Source organism: Acomys minous (assembly GCF_964271855.1).
Source record: "Acomys minous genome assembly, chromosome: 16".
NCBI lineage: Eukaryota > Metazoa > Chordata > Mammalia > Rodentia > Muridae > Acomys > Acomys minous.
In genome coordinates, this window is record NC_140498.1 from 70,928,265 (window position 1) to 70,938,471 (window position 10,207).

General features: G+C 39.7%; 1 protein-coding gene across 2 annotated transcripts in view; it reads left to right on the forward strand.

The window, feature by feature from the left end:
• Positions 1-7,205, forward strand: part of LOC311586487 (cytochrome P450 3A9-like) — a 44,964-nt gene extending 37,759 nt beyond the window's left edge. For both annotated transcript variants that reach the window (XM_084762542.1, XM_084762543.1), the window contains 4 exons: positions 2,480-2,640; positions 4,899-5,125; positions 6,330-6,492; positions 6,931-7,205. In XM_084762542.1, the coding sequence (XP_084618668.1) occupies positions 2,480-2,640; positions 4,899-5,125; positions 6,330-6,492; positions 6,931-7,026 (647 nt within the window). In that variant the 3' untranslated portion in view covers positions 7,027-7,205. The remainder of the gene's footprint in view (positions 1-2,479; positions 2,641-4,898; positions 5,126-6,329; positions 6,493-6,930) is intronic.
• Positions 7,206-10,207: the final 3,002 nt, after the last annotated feature.

A 10,207-nucleotide genomic window follows, 5' to 3' on the forward strand; every position in this document is an offset into this window, starting at 1 on the left:
TCTTCAATACTTAACTGAGCTGAGCTTCTCTGCAGATTAAAGACCAAGAGGGAGAACAACTGTTGTCAGAACTCTGTGTATTTGGCTAGCATGGAACACAGCTGGGAGAGGGGACTGCTAAGGAAGATGACATACAGCCGTGATTGAAAAAGCATTGCTAACATTGTTTTATGCACTCATGGTTCTGTGTGTTTCATGCACAATTCTCCTTCTACTGACATTTTCTTTTTTTCTGCTACGTTAGTGTATTTATTAGAATAATGTCAGTCACCACTCCTGTGGCTTGTTATTTAGCATAATTTCCATGACCATCCATTTTGGAATACTAGTAATCCTCGCTTATCAAGTGAGATTGTCCACAAAAATCTCACACCTCATGAAAGTGGGTGAGTTAACCCAGACCCAGGAAGACTACATGGTATATACTCACTTATAATTGGACACTAGCCCAAAAGGGATGTTCCATGAAAGTCTTCACTTACCAGGAGATTGGGACAGATGTGGGGACTTCCTATTGAGACTCTAGTTAAGAGAAATATGGGAGATGGGGAAATAGAAGGATCCAGAAGGTGCTAGAAACCTACAAGAAGAACATCATGATGGGCACATCTGGACCCAGGGGTGTCTGCTCAAACTACTGCACCAACCAAGGGCAATACATGCAATAAGCATTGAACCCCTATTGAGATCTATCCAATGGATAGGATATTCTGCACAGTTGTGTGTAAAGAAGGGACTGACTCTGACATGAACTCTCATGCCCCATATTTGGCCACTTCCCCTTGGTGGGAAGACCTGGTGGTACTCAGAGAAAAGATAAGCAGGCTACCAGGATGAGACTTGATAGGCTGTGACCATATGGTGGAGGAGGAGGTCCCTTCTGTCACAGACCTAGGGGATGGGAATAGGGTGAAAGAGGGAAGGATGGTGGAATGGGAGGATACAAGTAATGAGATAACAATTCAGATGCAATCTGAATATCAATTAAGTGATAATAAAAAGTTAAATAAAAACTTTTTAAAGCACAAAAAAATCCCAAAGTGTTTACAGCTGTATTTTACCAAGAATAGTCTAATTTTTCTTAAGGGAGAATATTATTCTCTGTTTTATTTATAAAAATAGACTTCCAAGGACTGGCCAGCTGTTGAATGGTTGAGGAAACTTACTGAACAGGCAGAAGAACTTCAGTTGAAATTCTCACAGGACACATATAAAAACACAGGCATATCTGGAGATAACTGTAACCCCAGCATATGAGGGCAGAGATAGAGGAATCCTTAAGCTCTCTTCCTAGCCAGTACAGCTGAAAGGGCAAGCTTAAAGGTCAGTAAAATGCCCTGTTGCAAAGAAATAACATGGAAATGACAGAGGAAGACATCCACAAATTCACAGTGACATGGAAGGGTGAATATTGACCAGTCAAGTATCTGGACAGTTAGCGCTACTGATATCTGCAAGACACCTTACTCTCAACCCCATACCATCGAGTACCTATACGAATACATCACATACACACATATCACTCACACATATCACATTCATCTGCACCCATATATACACCACTCATCCACTCACACATAGACACACACATAACACACACACACACGCACACACACACACACAAACAATATTTTTAATTAAGCAAAATGAAGGTTTCAATATATCTTATTTTCCTGTATGTAAAGGATTATTTGGAAATTTTTATTTGTCTAAAGAGTAGAAGTAAGAAGTCAAGAAAACATGTAGATGCTTTCTACATGTCATCCAGAGGCATGCTAACACACTGTTCGATGCTAGGCAGTCATGCTTTCTCTCCATATTGCCCATATTGGTGGTGTTAGGATGAGGATCAAACAGGCAAGACTAATATACACTTAGGGAAACTGGATTAAAATGATTTGTCCATTTTACCCCAGTTAAGGTAAGTTGTTAAGGAATGAAAACCAAACCTGATATAATCCTGAATGTAATTTCATGTTTTCTGTAGAGATTTGTGATCTTTCTTTGGGTTGCTCCTCATCTAATGTAGCATGATTTATACTCACCTCCTTCAACTAAGATGTATGTCCTGGACGGATGTGATGGCTCAGCAGGTAAAGACACTTGCTGCCAAGCCCAAAGACCTGAGTTCAAACTCCAAGACCCAAATAGGAGAGAAAAAATGAACAAAGTCTTGCAAGTTTTCCTCTGATATCTAAACACATATTCTGGCTGCAATCTATACATATATACATGTATATACATACATACATACATACATACATACATACATACATACATATCTGGAGATAACTGTAACCCCAGCATATATATATATATATATATATATATGTATATATATATATATATATATATATACACACACACACATACATACATACATACATACATACACACACACACACACACACATACACACACACACACACAAACATCAATGTAAAAATAAATAAAATAAAATGTGATTCCTTTCCCTCAGGTTTATCTGACCTGGAGATTACAGCTCAGTCCATTTTCTTTATTTTTGCTGGCTATGAAAGCACTAGCAACACTCTTTCCTTTGCTATGTATTTGCTGGCCACTCACCCTGATGTCCAGAAGAAGCTACAGGATAAAATTGATGATGCTCTACCCAATAAGGTGAGAGGATGAGACCTGGAGAGGGCAGTATGGAGAATAATTGACATCCAGTCAAAACTTTTCAAGAAACTATAGGTTCCTTTGCCACCTTTATTTTAAAAGGTTCTGAAAATACAAATTAATGGGAAACTGGCATCAGACTCTGCTTTAAGTAAAATAATTTCTTTCTGGATGAAAGTTTGCATAGCTTTATCCATTTTCTGTCACCAAAAACTACCAAGAAAGAGCCACAAATCACAGTGGCATGGAAGTGTGAGCATTGATTAGCCAAGTGTCTGGATTAGTCAGCTCTGTTGATGCCATGTTCTGTGCTGTCACTCACTAGTGGCTGAGGGTGACTGGCCTTGGCTGTCATGGGATAGATGATTGGTTTAGCACTACCCCACACATCTCTCCCCACCCATAGGTGGCCCCTGAGTAATACTCTTACCCCTAAATTATGGTCTGTCCAAAAACCCCATACAATAACAGTCACCTCATCTTCACAACTCCGTCCAAATTGGGTGCGTGTGGGTTGTGAGGTTACCTGGTTTATGTGTAGTCCATCTGGCCTATCATTCTCTTCAGAGATTACAGGAAATCCCTAAAGTAACAACCAGTGAGCTGGACCAGCAAGAAAGAATGGGGCTAAGTGATGACACCTGTTCTCATTGTGACTTTTCCCAGGGGTGCAGTTGAACATTTTTATAACAGTGACTCTTCTCTGTCTTTCATCATCTTTAGTACAGAAAGGCTACTAGTACCTCCTCCAAATAAATATTTTTTTTATTTTTGCTTCACAACCATGTTGCATACTTTTATTTAACTTTAAAATGTGTTTAATTGAAATAGAACTACATCGCTTTCCTTCTTTCCTTTCCTCCCTCCAACCCATGCCTCAAACTTCTTCCATCCCCTCACTTGAAGTTGATAACTACTTCTGACTATTATTGTTATATAAATATATGCATGTCTACAGATGTGTGTGTATGCACAAGCATACACACACACACACACACACACATACAACCTGCTGAGTCTATTTTTGTTGTTTGTGTGTATCTGTTTTCAAAGCTGATCACTCTGCAATGGACAACCATTAAGAAGGCTCACCCATGAGAGAGGCTGATTCTCCCTCTTATAGCAGTCACTGCTTGCCTAAAGTTCTTTGTCTAGGAGTGGGACCATTTGAAATTATCTCCATCCACATTGACCTGACCATTAATATTGCTGCTGTTCTGGTATTGTTTATGCATCCATTTCTGGTGGGGTTTTTTTTTGTGGGGGTTGTTTTTTTTTTTTCAAGACAAGATTTATCTTTGTAGTTCTGGCTGTCCCGGACTCATTTTGTAGACCAGGCTGGCCTTGAACTCAAAGACATCTGCCTGCCTCTGCCTCCCCTAGTGCTGGGATTACAGGCCTGTGCCGCCAAACCTGCCTTATTCATCCATTCCAAAGAGACAGTGTTTCACTCTAGATTTCCTCTTATATTCTTTCCCCCTCCTCTCCGCCATGTTCCCAAAGCTGTAAATGCAGGAGTTGTAATGTAGACTTATCTATTGGTGCTGAATTCCCCATGATCCATTGATCTCTGTATTGTGTCCAGGTGATGAGGATTTGCTTTAAAGATTGGAAAGATAGCTCGTCAGTTATGAGATCAGCTGCTCTTTCAAAGGACTTGAGTTCAGTCCCTAACACCCACTTCAAATGGCTCACAACCACGAGGAGCTACAGTTCTAGAGGCTCTGACACCCTTCTCTTGCCCCCAGAGAAAGTGAAATCATGTACAAACCTCTACACAGGTATATACACGTAAATAAAAAATAAAGCTTTTAAAAAATCATATAGAGATTTGTTCTTATTTACATTTTATAGACTTTCATGCACATGTGCAGCCTCTTAGCAGAAAGTAACACTAACTATGGCATGTTGAGGTAATGGTTCATCATCTCTTGGTAATGGTTCCTGACGTAGGAAAGAAGAAGTAGTGAATGGTAATGTTGACAATTCAAGGCCCTGGGTTTGAGATTATCCTAAAGGATTTCTTCTTAATGAGATATTGAAGAGGTTAATGAATATGAGTTATTAAAATGCTTTGTAAATGCTAAAGTTCTTTGTCAATAGGACTTATTCTGTGGTGCTTCAAACACCAAAGTAGTACTTCATAGATGAAAATTATGTTAAAATATTAATTTATAAATCTCTGTACCTCTCCTTCACCTTCTTTCCCTCTGTCTTCCTCCTCCTTTCTTCTTCTTACTCCCTTCCCACTCTTCCAGGCACCTGCCACCTATGATGCCGTAGTACAGATGGAGTATCTAGACATGGTGGTGAATGAAACTCTCAGATTGTATCCAGTTGGAGGAAGACTCGACAGGATCTGTAAGAAAGATGTTGAAATCAATGGAGTGCTCATTCCCAAAGGAACTGTTGTGATGATACCAACCTTTTCTCTTCACAAAGACCCAAAGTACTGGCCAGAGCCTGAGGAGTTCCACCCTGAAAGGTACAATGACTTGGGAACAAGAAACTACCCCAAAGCCAGACTACTCCAAGCATGATGTATTGACTCTTGGTACTAAAGATGTGTTTGCAACTAAAAGCTTCACCATGGTAAAATGAGAGGCTTATGCCCTACACTTTCTATAGTATATCACTCACTCCAAGGCCCAGGAAACATCAAAGAAGCAGGACTGGGAAGACTATACTGGCTAGAAGGTTGAGAGGTGTGCTACACAATGTCTTCTGGAAAAGACATGGCCATTTCCATCATAAACACAAAGCATCTGTGACTACCTGTAAAAGACTTTCACCCGAATTAAAAGAGGCATGAAAGTGGGAGGGGGACTAGTTGGGAAGAATAGTATGAAGGAAGTGAGATCACAGTGTGTTGTATACAACTAATACACTGCCAAAAATAACTTTCAAAGGCTCCATCAAGATTTAAATAAGAAGGTTAGTTGATTTTTCCGGTTTTCTTGATCTCTCTGGATCTTTCAATCCTTTCTCCTTGTCTTCCATGAGATTCCCCATGCTCTGTCTAATGTTTTCTGTAGGTCTCTGCACCAGTTTTCAGCAGCATTTTTGTGAAGCCACACAGATGACTGTTATGGTAGCCTCCTGCCTTGAAGAATGCATGAATATCATTAGTAGCATCACTGGTGGGATCTCTCATGGCATGTGACTCAAGTTGGGCCAGAGCCTGTAGAGTCTCACAAAGACTGAACCACCAACTTAAAGCATCCATGGAATGGATCTAGCCCCAAACACACATGTATCAGATGTACAGCTTGGTTCTCATGTAGGACCTCTAAGAGCAAGACCAAGGGCTGCCATTGACTCTGTTGTCTTCCTTTGGATTAAACAGCCTTATCTAGCCTCAAAAGAAAAAGATGTACCCAGTCCTACTTGGTATGCAAAGGCAGATTGATACCCACAAGAAAACTCCCCTTCCCTGAGAAGAAAGGGAAGAGGTCACAAGGGGAGGACAGAGAAATTGAGAGGGAGGGACTGGGAGGAGGGGAGCAAGGGAAACTTCCCACTGGGATGTAAGGTAAATAAATAAATTAGTGAATGAAAAAATATTTTAATAAAGCACTGGAAAGCTTCCTGTCTATTATTCCTTGTGGATATCTAGAAGATACCAAACAAGTGGCCATTGTGGGTTTTATGCTTCATGAACTTACCTTCATCTACTCCTTGGGGACCAGGTTCAGCAAGAAGAACCAGGACAGCATCGATCCTTACACATACCTGCCCTTTGGGAACGGACCCAGGAACTGCATTGGCATGAGGTTTGCGCTCATGAACATGAAAGTTGCTCTTGTCAGACTCCTGCAGAACTTCTCCTTCCAACCTTGCAAGGAAACTCAGGTCAGTGTGCTCCCTCAACATGTTATGTGCACTTTGGTTTCTTAATTGGGGCATTTATATGCATAGAAGTATATACTTACTCACTTTTTAATTTATTCTATGAGCCAAGTAACTTCCTTGGTGACATCTGTTGAGGTTTAGTGCCTTCATTGTGTGGCCTGTATCTTTTGCTTTAAAAAGAAAAGTATAATGATTTTCTTAATTCTTTGGAGTGGTTCATTAGAGAAAATGCCTCAGTTGTAACCATGAACACCTGAGTTCTATCCAGACCCCAAAATTTTAAAAGCATTGATGGCTCCTAAGGAATGACACCAAAGAAAAAGTACTTTTCTGTGCTTATAAAGCATATTCCTCCATAATAAATCTCTACCTTATTTCTTTGCTTGGTGACACTTCATTGCTTAGCTCTCGCTGTGTTTTTTTTTATAACTGTTGCAGATTCCTTTAAAACTAAGAAAGCAAGGATTTTTTCGACCTGAAAAACCCGTCATTCTAAGGGCTGTATCAAGAGACAGAACCATAAGTGGAGCTTGACAGAAAGCCTACCACAGGCTGTGTCTCATGACACCAGAAGCCAATTTATTTTGTGAAGAATTGAAGTAATGAAGACAGGACTGATTCTCTTCATGTTTGGAGGGCTCTGGGCATTCACCAAGCTGCTCACCTGCTCTACTCACCAAAGTTCTAAAATAGACAAAATAAAATAGACAAAAGCAAGAGCATTTTCTGCATATGTTTTTGTTTCTTTCTTTGTTTCTTTATTGTCTTATTTTTGGTTTGGTTGGATTGCGCTGGCTAGTTGGCTGTTTTTCTTTAAGTGTCACATTTACCCTAGGCTGGTCTTGAACTCACCAAAAAGCTGTTGCTATCCTGAAACCCCTGATACAACCTCCCAAAAGCTGAGATTATTGTTCTACACTTCTAGGCCCAGGTACACTGTTTTTTCACAGATTAATGGATGGGTGCCTTTGTTAGATAACACTGCTGCTCTTGTTTGTGTGGATGCCTGTGCACAGTCAATATACATGGGCTAAGGACATGACTGGGTGGATAAAGCACTCATTATGCAAATGTATAAACTAGAACTAAGAATCTTGAAAAAAACTGAAAGATGAGCAGGCTGGACAGCCACCCATAATCCCAATATTTGAGAGGCAGTGATAGGGTATCCCTATGGGCAAGCTAACTAACTAGACCAATAATTTGGTAATCTTTATGACAGAGTAAAAGAGAGAGGGACAGAGAAAGATTTCATCAACTTTGAATTTCCACAAACACCCTGCACATATGAACACACACACACACACACACACACACACACACACACACACACACACACACACACACACATCCCTGCACATGCAGACATGCAGACATATGCAAACAATCAAAAGGTTATGACTTCTGAACTTTCAATATAACATGAAGCTTTTTTCCAGAGCAATACTTTACTTACCCTACTTAGGGAAATTCATTCAGCCAGTGGAAGTCAGGTCAGGCATCCCATGAGCTATAGCACATAAGCTATCAATTTCAGCAAGAAAAAACAGCATGCTAGTGCAGTTCTCATGCCATCAGGTACATGAATAAGAAGGATATAAGGGAGGGCATTGGGCATTGGCCTAACCAGCCCCATTTTGTTCTATTTCTGCCTCTTTAGCTTTTTCCTTCCAGTTTACACTTCCATGCATTAACCTTGGACTATAAGAATGACATGACTGATTGATGAGCATTAATTGATTAAGGAACAAAGGTAGATTCACACAGCAATGGAATGTACAGGACACACACACTAAAAGGCTGTATCTCAGATTAGAAGCAACCATCTCAGGGAAACGCAAAGGGTTACAGCAACAGCAGATTCTCTGGAGGCCCCTGCAGAAGCAAAATTGAAATAGGATTATTTAGACTGCTGGTTTGGCCAAGATTACCTTTACTATTATCATATGTATGAGTCTTAGCTAGGATTCCTATTGCTGTGATAAAGCACCATGACTAAATGCAACTTGTGGAGTAAAGGATTTTTCAACTTACAGTTTGGAATCAGTCCACCATCTAGAGAGGTCAGGACAAAAAACTGAAGGCAAAAATCTGAAGACAGAAACTGAAGCAGACATCTGGGTCTTTAGTTCAATTCCGTTAATCCACCAGTCTGTGTCTGTGCCACTACCATGCAGTTTTTATTGCTGTTGCTCTATGGTACAGATTGAGATCAGGGATAAGAGACACCTCCAGAAGATATTTTATTGTACAAAAATTGTCTTACTTAATCAGAGGGTTTTTATCTGAGGCCATCATAGAGTTGGAGAACATAGGGAAGAGAGCAGGAACTACAGACACAAGCCACATCAACAGAATACAAGAGATGGAAGAGAGAATCTCAAGTGTGGAATATTATGGAAGTTATTAAGACATCAATCAAAGGAAATGTTAAAACTAAAAAGATCCTGATACAAAATACCCAAGAATCTGGGACTCTATAAAAAGACCAAACCCAAAAATAATAGAAATAGGAGAATGAGAAGACTCCAGGCTCTAAGGCACAGAAATATTTTCAACAAATCACAGAACAAAACTTCTCCAAACAAAGAGATGTCCATTATCATACAAGAAGCCTGCTGAACTCCAATAGAAAGAAAATCCTCCTCCTGCCACATAATAATTAAAACACTAAATGTACAGAACAAAGAAAGAATATTAGAAGCTTCAAGAAAATAGTCAAGTCACATATAAAGGCAAACCCTTCAGAATAACACCTGACTTCTCAGCAGACACTATGAAAGCTAGAAGGACCTGGACACAAGTCATGCCGACATTAAGAGACCACAGATGCCAACCCAGTTACAATACCCAGTGAAGCTTCCAATTACCATAGATAGAGAAAAATATATTGCATGACAAAACCAAGATTAATCAGTACCTAACCACAAATACAGACCTACAGAAAGGACTAGAAGGAAAACTCCAACTCCAGAAGCCTAATTACAAACAAGAAAACACCGGAAATAAATACCTCCACATCCACAAACCAAAACACAGAAGAAACACACACAGTCTACCACCTCCAACATCAAGACAAAAGGAACTAACAACGACTGGTCATTAATGTCTCTTAACATCAATGACCTCAAGAATACAGTAATAAGACACAGGCTGACAGAATGGATGCAAAACCAGGATCCATCATTCTGCTGCACACAAGAAACACACCTCAGCAATAAAGATAAACATTACCTCAGAGTGAAGGGTTGGAAAACTGTATTCAAAGCAAACAGATTCAGACTTTCAACCAAAACTAATCAAAAGAGATGGGGAAGGTCACTACATCCTCATCAAAGGGAAAATATGCCAAGATGATGTTTAATTCTGAACGTCTACGCCCCACATTTATAAAAGAAATATTGTGAAAGCTTAAGCCACATATTTAACTAAACATATTAACAGTGGGAGACTTCAACACCACTCTCTCCCCAACAGACAGATAGTCAAAAAAGAAACTAAATGGAGAAATGAGGAAACTAATGGACATCATGAAACAAAAAGACCTAACTGATATCTATAGGACATTTCACCTAAACACAAATAATACAACTTTGTTACAGCACCTCATGGAAGCTTCTGCTAAATTGACTACATACTTGGTCACAAAGCAAACCCCAACAAATACAAGAAAATGGAAATAATCTCTTGCATTTTATCAAACCACCATGGATTA